Source organism: Mustela erminea, chromosome 5 (assembly GCF_009829155.1).
Source record: "Mustela erminea isolate mMusErm1 chromosome 5, mMusErm1.Pri, whole genome shotgun sequence".
NCBI classification, from domain to species: domain Eukaryota; kingdom Metazoa; phylum Chordata; class Mammalia; order Carnivora; family Mustelidae; genus Mustela; species Mustela erminea.
This window is the reverse complement of record NC_045618.1, coordinates 120,295,886-120,316,831: the sequence shown is the minus strand read 5'-3', so window position 1 is coordinate 120,316,831 and position 20,946 is coordinate 120,295,886. Positions and strand designations below refer to the sequence as shown.

The 20,946-nt window shown below is 42.1% G+C and overlaps 3 protein-coding genes across 10 annotated transcripts in view; 2 read left to right on the top strand and 1 right to left on the bottom strand.

Annotated features, from left to right (window-relative positions):
• The window catches only part of PTPN21 (protein tyrosine phosphatase non-receptor type 21), a 78,615-nt gene extending 76,920 nt beyond the window's left edge, over nt 1–1,695 (bottom strand). The window contains exon 1 of the mRNA XM_032344733.1: nt 1,603–1,695. The gene's annotated coding sequence lies outside the window, so the exon portion shown is untranslated. The remainder of the gene's footprint in view (nt 1–1,602) is intronic.
• LOC116590225 (translation initiation factor IF-2-like) lies at nt 64–4,481 on the top strand. Its single transcript, XM_032341823.1, has 4 exons — nt 64–108; nt 1,405–1,953; nt 3,124–3,201; nt 3,332–4,481. Exons 1-4 carry the CDS (start codon nt 64–66, stop codon nt 3,416–3,418), a joined length of 759 nt encoding a protein of 252 aa, XP_032197714.1. The 3' UTR covers nt 3,419–4,481.
• A 5,036-nt stretch (nt 4,482–9,517) lies between these two features.
• ZC3H14 (zinc finger CCCH-type containing 14) overlaps nt 9,518–20,946 on the top strand; it is a 53,419-nt gene continuing 41,990 nt past the window's right edge. For 3 of the 8 annotated variants that reach the window (XM_032344738.1, XM_032344737.1, XM_032344736.1), the window contains exons 1-3: nt 9,519–9,698; nt 10,171–10,213; nt 19,548–19,662. In XM_032344738.1, the coding sequence (XP_032200629.1) occupies nt 9,663–9,698; nt 10,171–10,213; nt 19,548–19,662 (194 nt within the window). In that variant the 5' untranslated portion in view covers nt 9,519–9,662. Of the gene's footprint in view, nt 9,699–10,170; nt 10,214–19,547; nt 19,663–20,946 lie in introns of all 8 variants that reach the window. The other 5 variants (XM_032344743.1, XM_032344741.1, XM_032344742.1 and 2 more) reach the window with 3 other exon arrangements.

Genomic DNA, 20,946 nt, shown 5'->3' with positions numbered 1-20,946 from the left:
CGAAGAGACAAGATACTGCATTTCTGCAGAGGAAAGATGAGTAATTGTATTAAATGTTCAGGTATGGTAGACTCTTCATTACAAAGATACACCGATGCCTTGAAGGCAGTAAGTATTATACTATATAACTTAATTATTAACTTAAGCTCTGATTAAGCAAACGCAGAGTAAAACTTTCAGTTGTTTCTGAGATTTGAAATGTTTTACTGCATCAGAGATAAAGAAAAGCCAATGTTTTCTCTTTATTTAGGTAGATTTTATAATGTAATAGAAAAAGTTGGGGTGTGAATGTGTGTGTGGATATCAGGATGCATTTTTCCCCCCAAGATCTGTGCACTAGAACTGCTTGCTTTTTGCTTATTTATATAAAACCTACTGTGTTAATACTGTTTAATAATTTAGAAAAATTATCAATGATTTATACCTTTTAATTTTGTTATGTAGTTTTCACTATCAAATCATGCCAAAATTACTAATGTTCAAATGGAGTAGAAATAGAAGTTGCTTTTTAGGGGGTCTGTTTCAGGTATAAAATAATATGGAATAATTTGAAAGTTCTGAAATTATAACTTGTCTACTAAACAGGAAATTCATAATTCGCTTTTGAAGGAAAAAACTACCAAATACTTTCTCTACAAAACCATTCAGTTATGCAATAAGAGATACATGTTAAATTCTGTTCCACTTTTCAAAAGGTAGTCTGAGACACTTGTTAATTCATTTTAATGTTTTCACATCCCCTTTCAAAAGTTTCTCAAATACACTGTAACTCTGAACCCTGTCATTTCCCTCCTTACTGCCAAGATCCTCCCCCACTTGTAATCTTGCCAGTGATAGTTTAAAATAATCACAGAGTATATGACATCTTTAGAGTAATACACAGATCTATAGTATCAAATATATTTCTCACGGCCAATATGCGTACTCAAGAATAAAATACCCTAGAAACAAGACAGACAACTACTATCAGTAAAATTATTGTCATATCCCAAAGTTAAAAAAAAATCTGTCAGCAACTCATTAGACATACAGCGGTTGTCAGAGCACACGGAGTGTTTTCAGTGTGTGTGCGAGTATACGCTATTATTATAAGGCTTTCTCAGCAAAAAAGAAAAGACGTGCACGCCAAGAGCGGCCAATCTATTCAGGATTTGCAGAAATCACAAGTCGGAATTTGCAGACCCAAGAATTCTTTTTTTCCAGAGTAAACACTCTTTACTCCAAAAACAAGTCATCACCAAACAATCCTTCCCTGCTTGCCTTCTCGCCAAAGTTATCTGCCCAATTTCGCATTTAATATACCGAGAGGCACAAATATGCCTAAGAGTGTTAAACCCCTGATCTAGAATTAAGCCGCAACAATCAGCCAAGGAGTTCAGAATAGAAGTTCAAGACCCCCTTTAGAAAGGACCTCAACTAGATGACGGAGAACCTGGAAAGGAAGACTTTTCTCTTTGTTACGCTCGTGCCACGGGTCTGGAAGCCGGGACCCATCCTCCGGGACTCCAGGGCTGGCCGACGCGCTCCGGGGTCCCCGCAGGCGGACACACCCCACCGCTCGGCCCCAGCGCCCGCCCGCCGGCCGGGGCCCCACGCCCTCACCTGCTCCCGCTCCCGCATCCTCGGGGCCGCGCGCCCCGCTCAGCGGCCCGCCTCCCGGGGTCCCGCCGCGCGGCAGCCACAGCCGCGCCCGCACGCCAGCCCGCGCCGCGACGCGCTCATGGGGCTCGCGCGCCTCACTTCCTGTCTCCAAAACCTCGGCCCGCAGACCATTCCCCTGGGCAGAGTCCGGCGGCGGCGGCGGTGGTGACGGGAGAGGCCTGGAGGTGGGACCGGTCGGGAGCGCCGCACAAAGGAACCGGGCGGGGGCCGGAGCGGCAGGAGGACAGACGGACGGACCGACGAACAGACAAGCACGGGACGCGCGGCCGGAGCAGCGGAGCGGCCGGGGCCGTGCGTCCCTCCCCCTGGGCCGGGCGGGCAGGCGGGTGGATCCGGGGAGGCGGCGGCGGCCCGTGACCTCAGAGAGTTGGAATGCGGGCGGCGGGGCGCGGGGGAGGTGCGGACAGCTGCGCCCGGCCGCCGGGGAGGGGGCGAGCCGCTGCTTTTTTTAATCATATGACCACTTATTTTAAGAGTTTCCAAATAAAGCAAGGCTCTTAATAAAAATGAGGGGAGGGGGATATTATTTCGGTTCCAGGTAAAGGGTCGGTAAACTGCTATTATTGCTGGAGTTATTCCTTTACTCTTGTACCTTTCTGAAAACAATTCGCATATTCTATTTCTTACTTCCATGCTTACATCTGAAGATATACCCCGAAAAAAGAAAAACACTCTTAAGTGCTGGGTGGGAAAGTCCCCTTCTCCCCCCGCAAAAGGCTGATCTGCCTCAAATAATCTCTCGGTCTCTATAAGTGTATGCATATGCAGTACAGAGTAGAGCTTATTAGAGATGGAGACTCCGTGGTCAAGTTGTCCAGGTTCGAATCTCAGCGCCAATAATTTGTAGCTGGGTAAACGCGCCAACCTCTCTGTGCCTGCTTCCTCTTTTCTAAAGGGGAAAATAGTAATAATCACTGTCTATTAACTGTAAGATATATGTGAAGTGTTTCATTGAACTCTAGACCCCATTAGCAGTGTCTATTATTACACGATACTGTATTTGTTTTTTTAAAGATTTTATTTATTCGACACAGAGAGAGAGATCACAAGTAGAGGTGGGGGGGGGGCGCAGGCTCCCCGCCAAGCCAAGAGAGCCCGATGGGGAGCTCCATCCCAGGACCCTGAGATCATGACCTGAGCCAAAGGTAGAGGCTTTAACCAACTGAGCCACCCAGGCGCCCCACGATACTGTATTTTTAAGCTGCATTATTATTACTGAATTGCAGCAGCCCTTAGGGGGAGGAATGAAACTGTGTGACCCTAACAGCATCGCAATAGGGTTGTTCGATCCCTGGGATGTGGTTTGAGTGTTTGGAGCAGGGAAGCTTTTATTTGGCAAATTTTAATTTAAATGATTTTTTTAAAATACCGTTTCTGGAAAGCTTTTTGGTGTTAGATTTTTATTTAACTCTCTCATTTTCATCAACAGCAGCCACTGACTTGAGTACTTACTCTGCTTAGGTCATGGGCCCTGCACACAGAGGACTTCTGGTCAACCGGAAGATGCACTCACCTACACACCACACATGCGTCCCACAGGTATGAGTGCTCTGGGAGAACGAAGCCCGCCAAGATTCAAGGCAGGTGATGGAGCTAAAAGCAAGTAAGACTACACGTGTTTCTGATAGAAAAATTAAATTAATTCTGTTTGTAATTGATATTTCAACAGGACACCATGAGGGGTCAAGTTGCGTGTGAAGAAAAGGAAAGAGTCACTGTTCTGGTCTCCTGGGCTAGAAAAATTGAAATGATTTGAGACCCTTCTCCCTTTCTCATCTCCAGCCTACCATCAAGGACTGGTATTTCCTCCTTTGCAAGGTTTCTTTCCTCTCTGCCTCCTACCCCCTTCCCACAATTCTAATCCAAACCTTCATCATTTTACATCCGGATTATTGCAACAAGGGTGGTCTTGCATCTGGTTTCTCAGTTCTCTCTCCTTTACATGCAAATACCAAGCTTACCTCTCTCTCTGTCTCGGTCTATCACTCCCAATGGACCCCCAAGGCTAGCTTTTCTGCCAGTCCTTTAGGGCCTTTCTAAGCTGCTCTAGCCTCTCTGGCCATCCTCAATTCCTCTCTTCCCCTTGAATACCCCAGTCAAGCTATTTCTCTGGCCCATAGCACTCCCTGCTCCTTCCCCTCCCCCCACACTTCATTTGTCTGAGTCTCTGTTCTCCAAGTGTCAATTCAAGACTCTTTGCTTTCAAGACAGCTTCCTAGCCACACCATCCCACAGTGATCTCCACACTTGGCAAGAGCTTTAAAAACTATTTCATGCAGGCTTCTTTTATATCTCCTAGAATTCCTAGGACAACTACTGGCAGAGAGTAGGCACTAAATAAAAATGTGTTAATTGAATCGGGAAGAATATAAAAGAATTTTAAAAATAGAAAGTGATCATAAAACCCAAGGGATATTAGACAACAAATTTGAACTTCCTCACTCACACTGCTCCAGTGTCATTTGCTAAACAAGGACTTAAACTCTATTTTCCCTCAACCATGTTAATTTGACATTAACCCCCCCCATAATAAGCCTCATGAGCAGCCCCTTCAAAGCATCAGACTTAAAATTATTGATTTATGTCTGAATGAAGAGAAGGAATTTGTAAGGTTCAACCCCAAAAGGTATAAAAAGGTATAAGAGAAAATCTCCTTCCTGCCCCCACTGCTGGACAGGCAGCTCTCCTCTTACCAGTAACCAGTGTTTACTAAAACCTTCTGTATCTATTTAGAGATACTCTGTAGATAAATAAGCCATTAGATATCTGTATCTTTACCTCCTCTTGTTACCTAGAAAGTGGCATAGTTTAAATATTTATCCACATAAAGATAATTTTTAATAAAATAAATAAATTAGAATTTAAGGGGTGCCTGTCTCAGTCATTGGTAGAGCATGAGACTCTTGATCTCAGGGTTATAAGTTTCAGCTCCAAGCTGGGTGTAGAGATAAGTTCAAAATAAAATCCTAAAAAATAAAATTTAAGAAAGAAAGTCCTGAACTAAATAAGATAATCAATAAAAGGAAAGGAAATTGTGATCTTAGTGGTGCACTGACTAATATTTTCTTAGGAGTTAGGAAATTCAGGGTGCACCTGACTGGCTCAGTTGGTAGAGCATGTGACCCCGTCTTGGGGTTGTGAGTTTGAGCTCCTGCATTGGGTGTACAGATTACTTAAAAAAATAAAATCTTAAAAAAGAAATTAATCTGCTTTGATAGCTTGGTGAGTAGTCTACCTATGCAAATTATCATTTTATGCAAGAACCTGAACTGAATGACTGACCCCCTCCTCCCACCACATAGAGATAGTGATTCCCAGAGGGAAGGGATAGGAAGAGCAAAAGACAAATGAGATGCATGGCTCTGTCCTTGGAGGCTTAGTGTGTGGCGCATGAGCGTGCACACGCGCACACACACACACATTCTAGTACTACATATATATGTGTGTGTATATATATATATATGCATACGTATTACAGTAGGGGAATATATTAATATATTAATTAAAATATATTAATATTTTAATATATTAATATTTTAAGGGAGATAGTCGTGTCTGGTTTATGACTGTGATCAGCGTCTAACTGACTCTGGAAGGACAAATGAAAAAGCTCACTAAGAACTCAAGGAAAAGAAGAGAAAAGCATTTCAGGCTGAAGGAACCCACCCCCAAACCCTACCTCTGCTCTGCCTTGCGCACGTGCACACACACACATACACACACACACACACAGGCTTGCAAGGATGTGCACGTGCAACGTCCAGCTGGGGTGCTGCCCTGAGAGGAGGCTGGAGATACAAGGAGGCCAATGTTAGAGGACTCAAGGCTCCATGAAGTTGGGCTCAGGCCCCTTTGACTTCAAAACTAATACTCTTATTAGGCATCTTCTCTCTTTAAAAGACAACCCAGAACCTTCTTAGCCTGCATTGTGGTTTGTTGAAATCTAGTCCTCATTTTTTAAATTCTTTTTTATTTTTTTAAGATTTTATTTATTTGAGATAGTGCAGGAGCGAGAGTGTGTGCACACAAGCAGAGGAAGACAGAGGGCAGGGAGAACCAGGCTCTCCATTGAGCAGGGAGCCTGACAAGGGACTCCATCCCAGAACCCTGGGATCACGACCTGAGCCAAAGGGAGATGTTTAATCCAATGGGCCACCCAGGGTCCCTCTAGTCTTCATTCTATCCCCTTTAGCAAAATAGGTCATTCCTCCTGAACTGGAGAGCCTTTCCATGCCAGAGAAGAATTCTCCTGGTTCAGCTTAGTCTTTTTCAAGCTAAATACCCTTAGTTCCTTTAATTGTTTCTTTCTGGTCATCATCATGATCATCTTTTTCTGGATATGATGTGGTTTATGAAGCTGCATTCTGGATATGATGTGGTTTATGAAGCTGCATCTTTATGAGAAGCACCTTGAATAGTGCTGGGACCACTGAACACCACTGGTTTAGCAGGTTGCCCCCTGTGATCCAGACACTGTAACTCCTCCTGAGATCCGAATGTGTGGATTTTTTTTTTAAAGATTTTATTTATTTATTTGACAAAGAGAGAGAGATCAGAAGTAGGCAGAGAGGCAGGCAGAGAGAGAAGGGGAGGTAGGCTCCCTGCTGAGCAGAGAGCCTGATGCAGGGCTAGATCCCAGGATCCTGAGATCATAACCTGAGCGGAAAGCAGAGGATTAGTCCACGGAGCCACCACTCGCCCCCCGCTTTTTTTAGTTTTTATTTATTTGAGAGAGATACGGAGAGAGAACACAAGCCAGAAAAGAGACCATGAGGAAGAGGCAGGGGGAGAGAATTCTTTTTTTTTTTTAAAGTGAGCTTTAGGTCCAAAGTGGGGCTTGAACTTATAACCCAGAGATCAAGAATCACATGTTCTGCTGACTGAGCCAAACAGGTGCTCCCCACCCCCACCCCGCAACTTTTTTTTTTTTTTAAGTAAAAGCATTTCTTTTCAACTTTTTTTCTTATTATAAATGTGTGCATTCTTAAGCAGCTTGCAAATCTCTTCTCCCATAGTTTTAAATGTATTGCTCTGAAAGTTAACCCTTTCTTGAGTACATTTTTTAAGGATTTACTTATTTGAGAGAGAAAGAAAGAGGGCGCCCACGCATAAGGGGTGTGGGGAAGACAGAGGGAGAGGGAGAAGCAGGCTCCCTGCTGAGGGCTCTCAGGGCTCAATCCCCAGACTCTGGGATCATGACCTGAGCCAAAAGAAGGCAGACACTTAACCACTCAACAGACTGAGCCACCCAAGTGCCCTTGAATACATTTTAATAAAAGTTTCCCTGTTCCAAATACATTTTTAATGAAAACATTTTCTATTCTCTGTAAAATGTTCTTTCAATATTATCTAAATATTGACTAAGGATTTTGTAATCAGTAATGGATTCAAAAACCTGTGTTTTCTTCATTCTTAGTTCTGAAATGCTGGATAAAGAAATAGAAATAATGTACTAGCTTTTGGATCGTGAGTGTCATGAAAACAGGGATTCCGTCTTGCTCATCTTTGTGCTCTGGCTCCCAGCACAGTATCTGGCTCTTAGAAGGCATTTAATTTTTAATCAACAAACAGTGCTGCTGTGAGCCAAGTAGTTTAAAATGCAAATATTAATTTATTTCATTCTCATAACCTTATGAAGGAGAAACTGCTATCATACGCATGTCACAGGTGAGGAAACTGAGACACAGAGAGGCTAAGCAACTTGCCTAAGGTTTAGGAGGGAGTAGCAGGGCTGGGATTCAAACCCAGACAGTCTGGCTCCGGTGTCCTTGTACTCAGTCACTTTGCTCCACTGCTTCTCATCAATGTTGGATGAGGGCATGATGGTTGGATTAATCCATGAGGAATGTTTTTGTTAATTTAGGTCATTTATTTTATCCTACAAATCTTTCATAAGTGCTTCCATGTGTCTAGCATCCTAAAGAAATTTTGGAGAAATGCAGAACTACAAGAGTTTGTCATTTTGTTAGAGAGGACATACACACAATTAATATTACAGAGGGTATATTAAGTGTCATACTAGTAGCTCCTACATAGATGCTATAGGAATTCAGAAGAAAAAAAAATGATTATGTGATAAAGGACCATGTGACTGACAGAGCCTAGATGGCCACATGATTCCTGCCCCTGCTGTTCACAGCCTCTATAATCCCCTCCCCCTGAGAGTGGGCAGCACCTGTGACTTGCTTTTAGTTAATGAATATCCTAAAAAGAAAAGGGGGGTGGGGTTGCACATGCAATTAGCCCCTGAATCACTTGACTTGGGGGGTCAGGCCCTGGGTGGCCCTAAGGTACAAAATAGAGTGAAAGCCCTAAGAAGAAGAGGAACTGGGCCCTCCTTCCCTGAGCTGAGAGACTGTCCTGGAGGACTTAAGTAAGTAGCGATGTTGAAGCACAAGAAAAGGAACTGTGGGCAACCTCTATGGCCTGAGAGTAGCCTGAAGACAAACAGGAAAACCTGGGTCCCTCCCTGGTAAAGTTGCAAGAGAATTCTGCTAACAACACCAATGAGCTTAAAAGTGGAGTTTTCCTCTGTCAAGCCTCCAAATGAGACTGACACCTCAACAGCAGCCTTGTGAGAGCCGGACTTGAGGACTCAGGCTGTGCTCACATTCCTGACTCATTGAAACCATGAGATGATAAATTCGTGTGTTTTAAGCTGCTAAGTTTAGTTTAGTTTATCCATTAAGCAATGGATAGCTTATAGGGACCATTTGCAGATTCAGTGGATATGGGGGAGAAGGGAGATTTCTCTGGTTATTCCGAGATTTTGTGATCATGGACAGGGAGAATTAAGCTGTTATTGATAGAAACGGGGATGTCAGGAATATAAACTAATATGAGTGGGGGAGAGGAGATAATGAAGATATAAGTTTTGATGTGCTGAATTTGGGGGAAATACAAATGCCTGGAGTCATCTGGAATTTGGGAGTGGGGTTTAGGGGAAAAGTCAGGTCTGACAGAAGATTTGGTTGTTCTCAGCACAGAGATGACAGCTGAAATCCCGAGAATAATGAGCATTGCTAAAGGAAGGGTGTCAGAAAGGAAGGAGCAGGAGAGTGACTGTAACTTGGGGAGTGGGAGGGGGTTTGAAGGGTTGGAGAGGGTGGGGGGCGGGAAGGAAGAGCCAGACTGAAGGGAAGCAGTACTTGTGGAATCATTAGAAAGGGCTGTGACTGGGGTGCTCTGGTGACTCGGTTGGGCATTCAGCTCTGGGTTTCATCTCCGGTGCTGGAATGAAGCTCGACGCCAGCTCCCTGCTCAGTGGAGTTGGTTTGAGATTCTCTCTCTCCCTCTCTTTCTGCCCTCCCCTCTGCTCTCGCGCGCGCGCTCTCTCTCACACACACACTCAAATAAGTAAATAAAATCTTTTCAAAAAGAAAAAAAGAGGACTGAATAATAGGTTCTCTTGAGCTGGATAGTCGGTTCCCTCCAAGTGTAAGTAGAGTGCAACCGCTAGGAGACTGTCTACCTTACAGATAAGAAAACTAAGGACTAAGATTTAAGATTTAAATGTTTAAGATTTAAAAATTTAAATGTAGACCATTAACACACTAAAAGCAAGTGAAAGCCGGATTCTAACTCAGATACCATAGCAAAGCCAGGGATCTTCACGCTAGGTTTACTACTTCTTTATTTTCCACAGAGCTTAAAATGACTAAGTGGGGGCGAGGGAAAGGGAGAGCTGCTCAGGTGCGGGGAGCCGCGGTGAGAAACGCTGGGAATCCTTCCGCCGCTGCTCTCCCTGCCGCCAGCAGAGGCCGCCCGAGACAGTTTCCGTGGGCCCAGGTGCGCGCAGGCGCAGGCCCAGGCGCAGGCGCGCTCGGCTCCGCTCGCTCTGGCGCGCCGGGCCGGTGGGGGCGGGTCACGCAGATCGCGCGGCCCGGAGCTGCGCTGGCGGCTGGCGGCGGCGGCGGCGAAACTGCGGACTGGGGGCGGGCGCGGGGCTCTGGGTAAGCGAAGCGCCGCGCAGTGCTGAGCCCGCCGCCCGTCGGGGAGCCATGGAAATCGGCACCGAGATCAGCCGCAAGATCCGGGTGAGGCCCGCGTCGGGCGTGGGCGGGAAGCCGGGCCTCAGCGGGCGGGCGGGCGGGAGCACGGTTGTCAGGAGTAACGGGGACTGTGGGCCCGGCCTGGACGCCGCGGCCTAGTCGCCGGCGGGGGCTCTACTGCGAGCCGCGGGGTGGGCGAACGGCTCCTCCTCGGCCTGGGGCGCCTCGGGCAGACGGGCCTCCGAGAGCGCGGCGGGCGAGCGGGGCCGCGGCTGGAGTAAGCCGCCGGCAGCGGAAGGAGGCGTGGAGCGCCGGGCGAGAGGCGCGCTCGGCCGCGGCCGGAGGGGCGCCGCGGGGACGGGGGACGGGGGCGGGGGAGGGGACCCGGGCGCCTCCCCGCCCCCACCTGGGCGACGAGGAGGCGGGAGGTGCGCGCAGCTGCCAAGTTCCCTCAGCGTTACGGAGCCGGGTGGTTTTCCGCCTTCCTCACAACGCACGTTTCTTTCTCTTCCCTCAGAGTGCCATTAAGGGGAAATTACAAGAATTAGGAGCTTACGTTGGTAAGTTTTGTTGTTGTCGTCAGCGTAATAGAATTTAGACTTTGCTGCTAAATGAATTTTAGTGAATGCATTTTTTCCCCCTTCGTACTTTGGAGAGACGCGGTTTTCCTCTCAGATCGGATTCTCTGCGGTTCTTTTCCTTACGGTCTTTTCTTGAAAGCTCTGTGTGCAACCTTGCCCCCCACCCCCGCCTTTTAATATGGTGCTTCTAAGATTGTTGAGGCTCTGTCCTGTTTTCCATAATGTTTATCTGATTCCTGCTGTTTTTCCGTTTCTCTTGATGTTCTTGTTTCAGAACTTATTTTGTATATGAGTATTACCCGGCATGTGCCTCTGTCACAGTTCAGTGAGTTTTTTTTTCACGTTTCTTTTTTCCTGTCCGTGTCTTTTTTCTCTTACCACGCACAGTAATGTGTTCTCTCTTGATGCTTTTATGATTTCTAATTTGAGTGTTTACTTTGGGTCAGGCACCGTGCTTAACCACTGTCTATGCGTTAGTTAGGTCCTGATGATATCCAGGAGAACACTGGAAGGTGGTGAGCGGTAATACCCCAACTTGTACAAGCAAGGAAGCTGAGACTTGGAGTGCTCACTTGAGCAGTGCTTTATGGATTGAGATTTGGATCTGTTTGGCTCCAAAGCTGGTGCCTCCTGTAAAACTTTACTGCAGTGGTTCTCAAGGTGTTGAGAGATGCCAAGGGTCTCTGAAGTCAAAACTGTTTTTTTTTTTTAAATACTGAAAGGGTGTTTGCTGTTTTCACTGTGCTGAGATTTGGATTATGCAAAAGCAGTGGTGAGTTAAACTGATGGTACCTTAGTGTGAATGGCGATCTCACGCTGAACTCTATCACCTCCTCCCCTGGGAATTATTTTAAAAAGCCAGTTTCACTTAATATAATTAGTAAAGCAGTAAAAATATTTTTTTAAATCTTGGCCCTTGACTACATCTTTTAAATGTGTGATGTGAGAAAATAGGAGTTACTCATGAAGTACTTCTGTATATTAAAACGGGTTAGTTATTCTAAAGGGGAAGGATTTGTGTGATTGAATTAAACACCTTTTTCTTGGAACATCATTTTTATTTCCTAACACTGACAAGCTAGCTAGACATACACTTGTATATTTGGCAGACATTTTCTTTTAAGTGAACAGAGGAAAAGAACTGGTACACTTTGTTACAAACGACAAGAGTTGAGCTTTCAAATAAAATTAGAATTTTGAAAAGTTTGTGTCTGCCTTCATGAACTTGAAAGCTTCAGAGTACTTAAAAAGAATTTCTGATGATGACATTAACAAATGATTCTTTTGTATCTTGTAATGAATTGTATCAGCATGCTAGGGATTTGTATAGCTCCCTGAACCAGTATTTTTTCAAATGATCAATGTTACAAAATTATACAAGGGAGAAAGATTAAAAGTAGAGGATGAATTTTCATGTAAGAAGGTACAAAAAGGTGATTGGTAGAGTTTTTCTTTTTATAAAGGAAGCTTTTTTAAAAAAATTGATTTTCTTTATTTCTTTGAAATAGAGAAAGAATACAATAAGGGGGAGAGGCAGACAGAGGGAGCCCAATGCGGGACTTGGTCCCAAGACCCTGGGATCATGACCTGAGCCAAAGGCAGATGCTTAACCCACTGAGCCACCCAGGGGCCCCGATAGGTAGAGTTTTAATTTCCATATTGCTGCTGACCTTTAAGAAACTACCACTTGTTAAGTTTTGATGTAGTATCCCAGAAGAATGTCCACATTATCTGAAAATGCTTTTAAAATACAGTTGACCCTTGAACAACTTAGGGGTTATGGCTGCTGGACACTCTTCTCCCTGGCACAACTGAAAATATGAGTATAACTTTTGACTGCCCTCCACATTGCCTACTAATAGCCTACTGATAATCAGAGAAGTCTTACTGGTATCGTAAATAGTCCATTTACACATATTTTTTATGTTATATATGTTCTATGCTGTATTTTTACAGAAAGTAAGCTTAGAAAAAAGAAGATAGCACAAGTCGTAAGGAAGAGAAAATTCCAGGTATAATTGGACCCAGTCAGTTCGAACCCCCATGTTCATGGGTCAGCTATACTTCCTTTTCCAACTGTGTATTTTTGAGGCTAGATTTTTGTCATATTCTTCAGTTAGAGCAGCATATCATAACAGATTAAATGCAGAAGTGGAAATTGAATTTAGCTGTCTTTAAAAACCACATATTAAGAAAGTTACAAAAATATAACTAGTTTTACTTTAATTTTTTGGAAAATTTAGTTATTTTTTATAAAAACATGTTATTATACATGGGTTTATTAACATGTGAGAGGTATGTTATTTTTTATTTTATTTTTTTAAAGGATTTTATTTATATATTTGACAGATCACAAGTAGGCAGAGAGGCAGGCTGGGGTGAGGGGTAGGGGAACAGGCTCCCTGCTAAGCAAAGAGCCCGATGCAGGACTCTATCCCAGGACCCTGAGATCATGACTTGAGCCAAAGGCAGAGGCTTTAACCCACTGAGCCACCCAGGTGCCCCTAGGTATGTTATTTTAAATAAGACTTTAACATTCTCAGTTTTTCTAGCATGGTAATTATCAGTAGATAGTTTACACGAACGCTCTTTGGGATCATCAGTATTTTTTAAGATATTATGTACTTATTTTGAGAGAGAGAACGAGCGAGCTTGTATGTGTGAGCTGGGGAAGGAGCAGAGGCAGGAGAGAGAGAATCCCAAGCATTCAGTATGGAGCCAAATAAAGGGCTCAATCTAAGGACCTTGAGATCATGACCTGAGCCGAAATTAAGAGCTGGAAGCTTAACTGACTGACCTGCCATGGGTCATCAGAGCAGAAAGTGAACCTGAGACCCAACAGTTTGAGAATTACTTATTTACCACATGCTGGGTACTTTTTATAAATTATTTGTTGTCAAGATTCTTCTAAAGTCTTTTACAGGTAAGAGAATTGAGGCTCAGAAGTAAAGCTGAAGCTGAATCAGAATTGATTTATTCTTTTATTTGTTCAGCACTTAATGGATACCAGCTATGTGTCAGAAACTTGTTTGGTTCAAAAAGAAATCTACAGAAAACATCTAGTGTAAACTTTTTAGTTCTAACACATGAAACAAACATGTGTTAATTGAGTCTAAGTTTAGTCTTACTGATGATTCCTATCGTTTATCAAAAATCTCAAACCAAGAATTATGAGTCTATTGAAAATTGGTTTATAAGCTTAATGTTGTTTAATATGAAATGAAATTATAGCAAAAATATAAATAGTTTTTAAAAAGTATATGATTTTTAGGATATTTTCATATAATTCCACTTGTAACTGAACACAGTGCTAAGTGAGAATGGCAGGTAGTGTTACTCCCTTTACAACTGAACAGGTGGAGGGACGCCTGGGTGGCTCAGTCAGTTAAATGTCTGCCTTCAGCTCAGGTCATAATTCCAACGTTCTGTGATGGATCCTAGCTTCTGTGATGGATCCTAGCGGGCTCCCTGCTCCGTGGGAAACTGCTTCTCCCTCTCCCTCTGCAGACGCCCCTCCTTGTGTGCGTGCGAACGCATGCGCGCGCTCTCTCTGTCTCTGTCAAAATAAGATCTTTTATTTAAAAAAAAAAAAAAAATGGAGTCAGGAGTAGTAGAGCTGGTCAGTAGCAGGATTAATACCAAAGAACTCAGGTCTTCTGTGTCCTTGATGCTGATAAAGGCATAGGAGTCACTCCCTTGGTGCTCCTCCAGAACTCCATGAAATCTGTTCAGTGATTGACACATGAGCATGACTTTTCAACTTGTGTCTGCTTCTTGACTGGACATTTCTTGAGGGCCGAGACTTAGTATTTGTGGTGTCCCAAAAGCCTAGCAGAAAGTGATTCTTTTTTTTTTTTTTTTTAAATTTACTTGACAGATCACAAGTAGGCAGAGAGGCAGGCAGAGAGAGAGGAAGGAAAGCAGGCTCCCTGCTGAACAGAGAGCCCGATGCGGGGCTCAATCTCAGAACCCTGGGATCATGACCTGAGCCGAAAGCAGAGGCTTTAACCCACTGAGCCACCCAGGTGCGACCCCCCCCTTTTTTTTTAAGTGTTGATTAAGTAGAAAAACGGGTTACAATTACTGTGTTTGAAATAAAAGCATACCTTATGAATTTAGGTTTACAATTAGCTACCTAATTGTATATACATACATCATTGTCCTTTTGAAAAGGATGATTTTCTAATCTTTCTCTTTGCATAAGAAAGAGTCCTGAAAACTTTTAAGGTTATGGAAGCACTAAGTATTTAATGAACACTTGGATATCTTTTCACAGTATCGGGTGGGATGCAAAGGTGAAACAACTCTTAATAGTGATAACTTCTCATTTGTTGTTTGCTTAAAATGGAGCACTTCAGTGGGAAGGTGATTATGATTCACAGCAGTCTTTCATTCATGTTATTTTTTATTTAAAAAATGTTTTTGAGTATAGTTGACAATTTCATTCACGTTTTAGAAGACTGAACTTACGTAAATCTCCAAAACACTTTTCCCCCCAGTATAGATTTCAAATAAAATTGAGAAATCTGAATTCTGTGGAAGTGTATCATGAATGCATTAATTTTTCATTAGATTATTTTTTTTGTTTTGTATACTGAGGAAATAGTATATGAATTTCCAGTGGCTTTGTTGAGATATAATTGGTACATTATTACTGGCATATTAAACTGCGAATTTAAAGTGTACAGTTTGCTAAGTCTTGACAAATACACATGATAATCAGATTAATGAACATATTCATTACTCCCAGAAGTTCCCTGGGGCTCCTTTTTATCCCTCCTTCCCAACTTTTGCTGCCTTGACTCTGTATGGGAACAGCCACTGATCTCACAATAGAATGTTAGAAAATAGTGACAGGAAAGCACATTTTCTTTTCTCTTCTTTTCTTTTCTCCTTTCCTTTCCTTTTTTTTTTTTTTTTGTCTGTCTTTCTCTCTCCTCTCTTCTTTCTTTCTTGATTTTATCTGTTTATTTGACAGAAAAATAGAGGGCATGCACCAGCACCAGGAGCAGCAGGGTGAAAAGAGGGAGAAGCAGGTTCCCAGCTGAGCAGGAAGCCAGATGCAGTACTTGGTCCCAGGACCCTGGGATCATGACCTGAGCTGAAGGCTGATGTTTAACTGACGAAAGCACATTTTCATCATTGACATTGTGAGAGAGAAAATCTGTGAAGGCTGGCAAAGCATTCTAACTTTTTTGTTGACCTTTCCTTAGTTAACCAATAGTAGTCCATATTAGGTACACTTTGCATAAATAAGCTGCCAGGTTTACTTGCTACAATTGCCAGAAACAGTGGGAACCTTTTGATACTCTACAAAAAAATAAATGACTGGCTTCTTGTTCTCACTTACATTTCCTCACATCATATTGCATGATTTTATTAAATATTCAGATTTCTCCAACAAAACAAAAAAGCAGCCTACTGAATCGGAGAAGATATTTGTGAATAATACATCTTATAAGGGGTCCATATCCAAAATGTATAAACAACTTATACAACTTCACACCAAAAAAAAAAAAAAAAATCTATTTAAAAAATGGATAGAGGACCTGAACATTTTTCCAAAGAAGATAAACAGATGGCCAACAGATACATGAAAGGATGCTACATAGTAATCATCAGGGAAATGCAAATCAAATCTACATATATCACTTTACACCTATCAAAATGGTTGGTGGAATTAAAGAGACAAGAACATAGCAAGAATGTAGAGAAAAGGGGACCCTCTTCCCATTGCAAACTGGTGCAGCCACTATGGAAAACAATATGGAGGTTCCTCGAAAAATTAAAAATAGGCATGCCTGGGTGGCTTAGTTGGTTGAGCATCTGCTTCAGCTCAGGTCATGATCTAGGGTCCTGGGATTGAGCCCCATGTTGTATTCTCCCTGCTGCTCCCCCTGCTTGTACTTTCTCTCTCTCTGTTAGATAAGTAAATAAAATCTTAAAAAAAAAAAAAAAAAAAGAACCACCCAGGCACCCCTAAATAAAATCTTTTTAAAAAATTAAAAATGGGGCACTTGGGTGGCTCAGTCATTAAGTGTCTGCCTTCAGCTCAGGTCATTATCCGGGGTCGTGGGATCAAGCCCCGCATTGGGCTTCCTGCTCAGCAGAGAGCCTGCTTCCCCTTCTCCCTCTCCCTCTGCTTGTGTTACTTCTCTCATTTCTCTCTGTCAAAGAAATAAAAAAAAATCTTTTAAAAAATTAAAAATAGGGGCGCCTGGCTGGCTCATTGGGTTGAGCCGCTCCCTTCGGCTCAGGTCATGATCTCGGGGTACTGGGATCGAGCCCCACATCGGGCTCTCTACTCAGCGGGGAGCCTGCTTCCTCCTCTCTTTCTGCCTGCCTCTCTGCCTGCTTGTGATCTCTCTCTCTGTCAAATAAATAAAATCTTAAAAAAATAAATAAATAAAAATAAAATAAAAAATTAAAAATATAAGTACCATATCCAGTAATTCCACTATTGGGTATTTACCCAAAGAAAACAAAACCACTGATTCAAAAAGATAACATGCTCTTCTATGTTAAATTGTAGCATTATTTACAATAGCCAAGATATGGAAGCAGCCCAAGTGCAGCCCAGTGATAGGTGGCTGTATAAAGAAGATGTGTGTGTGTGTGTGTGTGTTTATAATGGAACGTTACTCAGCTATAAAAAAACAATGAGATCTTACTGTTTACAACAACATGGATGGACCTAGAGAGTATTATATTTATTATATAAATATATTATATATATATAATAAATATATAATATAAATATAATATATAAATATATTTCACTTTCTGAGTGAAATAAACCACACAGAAAGACGAATACCATATGATTTTCTTTTTTTAAAGATTTTATTTGTTTATTTGACAGACAGATCACAAGCAGACAGAGAGGCAGGCAGAGAGAGAGAGAGAGGGAAACAGGCTCCCCGCTGAGCAGAGAGCCCGATGCGGGACTCGATCCCAGGACCCTGAGATCATGACCTGAGCCGAAGGCAGCGGCTTAAGCCACTGAGCCACCCAGGCGCCCCCATATGATTTTCTTAAATGTAGAATCTGAAAAACAAAATGGGCACCTGGCTGGTTGAGTCCGTAGAGCATGTGATTCTTGATCTCAGGGTCATGAGTTCAAGCCCCATGTTGGGTGTAGAGAGTACTTAAATAAAAAATAAAAAACAAAACTAAGGGGTGCCTGGTTGGCTTAGTGGGTTAAGCCTCCGCCTTCAGCTCAGGTCATGATCCCAGGGTCCTGGGATTGAGCCTCACATTGGGCTCTCTGCTTGGCAAGGAGCCTGCTTCCCCCTCTCTTCTGCCTGCCTCTCTGCCTTCTTGTGATCTCTCTCTCTCTCTGTGTCAAATAAATAAATAAAATCTGTTAAAAAACTAAACTAAACTAAAACCAACCCAGTTTCGAAGATCCACAGAACAAATTGGTGGTTATCAGAGGGGAGGTAGGTCAGGGATGGGTGAACTAGATAAAGGGGATTAAGAGATCTAGTTATAAAATAAGTCAAAGATGAAAAGTACAGTACAGGGAGTATAATCAGTTTTGTAATAATATCGTATGGTGACAGATGGTAACTGCACTTACTGTGATGAGCTTTGAGTGACATATAGAGTGTCCAATCACTATGTTGTACACCTGAAACTAATAAAATATTGTATGTTAATTATACCTCAATAAAATAAATAAAAAGCACTGATGTCTTGATCCTCCTGTCCAATATTCTAATTTAATTGGGGTGCAGCTTGGATATAAGCAGATTATTTAAAGCTCCCAGTAGATTCTGATGTGCAACTAAATTTGAGAATCTCTCCCCTATAGCAGCTGCTTATCTAGTGTTACCTGCACATTAGTATACTGGACATCAGGAAAACTTTTCAGTCTGTTGAGATTAGATTTTTCTTAGCACTTGGGGTGGCTGGGTATGTTTGGTGAGGCAGAAGTGGCTGGTTTACTTTGACTGTCTGTGAGTAATTTTCTTCTTCACTCCAGTGCACCCTACAAATATTACCGTTCTCTAGGTATGTCATGATGTAAAACAGAGCGGCTTTCATAGCCCATAGCCCCTGGATTTTTTTTAACTCTTCAGAGGCAGGGTTGCCACCTAGACTTCTAAAATTTATTTGCAACATTTTGTTGTTGTTGTTGTTGTTAGTAAAATTGCAAGAGATCTAAATATCCAAAGACATAAAATGAGTAAGTAAATTGTATATTCATACTATTAGAGCAGTGAAAAATAAAGATTTCTCTCTCCATTTGTAGATTGGGCTGAGTATATTTGTGCTTTTCTTTAACTGGATTTTTGATAATTCTCCTTGAAACAAATGTCTGATAGTACTCTTTTTGGTCTGATAGTACTTCTGAATTGAACCTTTCTGCTTACTTAGAAATATGAATCTTTAAGGTACTGAAGAAATCTGAAGGAATTTTTTTGGTGGGGATTGGAGTTCTTGATAATCGCTTTTGCTTCCTTACCTTCTTACTGTGGTGGTTTTGTTTTTGGTCCTAGACCTCATCTTCATAATCATTGTGTTAGGAGTGTATGTGAGGGTAAAACAGTAAATGAAGTTGAAATTATTTAAATTTAAGATTAAGTTTAAAAAATATCTTATTTATTCGACAGAGACACAGTGAGAGAGGGAGCACAAGCAGGGGGAGTGGGAGAGGGAGAAGCAGGCTTCCCACAGGCTTCCCATCAGAGTCTGATGCGGTGCGGGGCTCCATCCCAGAACCCTAGGATCATGACCTGAGCTGAAGGCAGACACTTAATGACTGATCCACCTAGGGGCCCCTAAGATTAAATGTTTTGAATGTTGTAGAGTTTTTGGGTGGTTTTAGTTTATTGGCTGTTGGTGCATATTGGTTACCCTGAGATAATAGAAATCTGCCTTCACTGAAGATGAAGATGTTCTCTTGAGAAATGAATATCATTTTGAAACATAAACACAAAACTAGACAGAACTCAGTTATTACTCTTGAGGCATGTCCATATGCTTTTTAAAAGCTTCTCTGAAATTGATGAGCATTATTAAAAAGATTAAAAGGCAATGAATACACTCAAGTTTGATACTGTAATTCAGAATACCTAGTTTTGTAAGTATTTGTTAGTTATTCCTAATTCCCATCCTTCTAGTAATTAAAATACCTATGTAATGAAGAGGGGAAAAAGACTATACTTTGTTGTCCAACATAATTCTAGTAGTGCTGAGATATTAATTTTTAGAGCTATATCTATATTTTCAAGAGCATAACTTTTAAGTAGAAGACAATGTTGAGGAAAACATAAAAAAGTTTTTATATACTTTTCCTTTTAACTAGATGAAGAACTTCCTGATTACATTATGGTGATGGTGGCCAACAAGAAAAGTCAGGACCAAATGACAGAGGACCTGTCCCTATTTCTAGGGAACAACACAATTCGATTCACCGTATGGTATGTTTCTGAATTTTTACCCCTTAGACCAAAGTTTGGCACAAGTCAGAATAGGTATTGTCTGAAAAGAGGTTCTTGACAGGAGAGTCAGATTCACTGTGGAGAGGCAGATAGTGAGCCAGGAGAGCACAGCTTCTGCAGCCAGACTCCTGAGGTTAAATACTGGATCTGCCTTTTGCCTTGGTTTTTCAGTTTGTAAAATGGGATTAATAAATCCCGTTTATAGGACTGTTGCAAGGATTAAATGAAATAATACATGGTAATGTACTTGTAGCTGTGCGCCTGTCCCACAGCAAGTCCTTAGTCAATGTTAACTGTAGTTACTATGGTTCTTTTGTATTCTTTTGCATCTTACTCCTTTCCCCCAACCAAAACCAGTTGCATATATTTTGGGGGCTGGGTTGACTTCCTAAATTGCTTTAGAGGGCGAAGTTTTTGGACAAAATTTCAAATCATTTTAAAAAATTTGGAACTTTCTAAAGTTTTGGAATTTTAAAAAGAAAATTTTATGTTCAAATATAAATTCATGTTATAATTTTCAGTGTTCTTTTTCAAGCCAAATAGTGCCTCTTAGTTGAGAATACTGACTAAAAGCACAAGATTCAATTTAAGAAGGCAGGTTTGAGGTAGAGTGAGGGTGGAGGGGAGGATAATGTGTGACTGAGAATAGATCAGGAAGTTCTCCTATATGTGCCCTCACTCTGGGAACCACCAGTTACAGCACAGGTTGATAATGGAGCAAAAATTGAGTGAGCAGAGTGGCCTGCTTATTTTGAATGTCAAGAGACTGGGAGAGATAGTAGGACACACTAAAGAGGCATATGAAGCTTCTTACCTTTAAGCTAAAATTTATCTAAAAGTTGTTTTTGCCCCTGTGGGCCACTATATGCTTTGCAGGTGCAGGTCTTGTGAAGTTTTCTTGAAATTCCATGCAGAATTCTCTGTTTAGATTACATAGTTTTGTATGACATTAAGTTCAGTGGTTGATCCTCAGAATTTTTTGGTACAGCCAACTACTGCAGAGTGGTTCCCTAACCCATTCTTTACACTTAGTCCCCAGAAGTTATTAAAAAAAAAAAGAGAGAGAGAGCGAGCGCAGACCATGGTGCCGTGGTACTTTTGACTGGGGAACTTATCATGAAGTTAGCATGAGTACCTTTTTTTAAAAAAGCTCTTCTGCACTCCAGGTGTCTGTTTTGTTTTGTATACGTGTTTTATGACTTGACTTTTGGTTTAGCCTTGGCATCGCTTTGGGTTTGAGTCCCAGTAGTATACTGTGGAAGA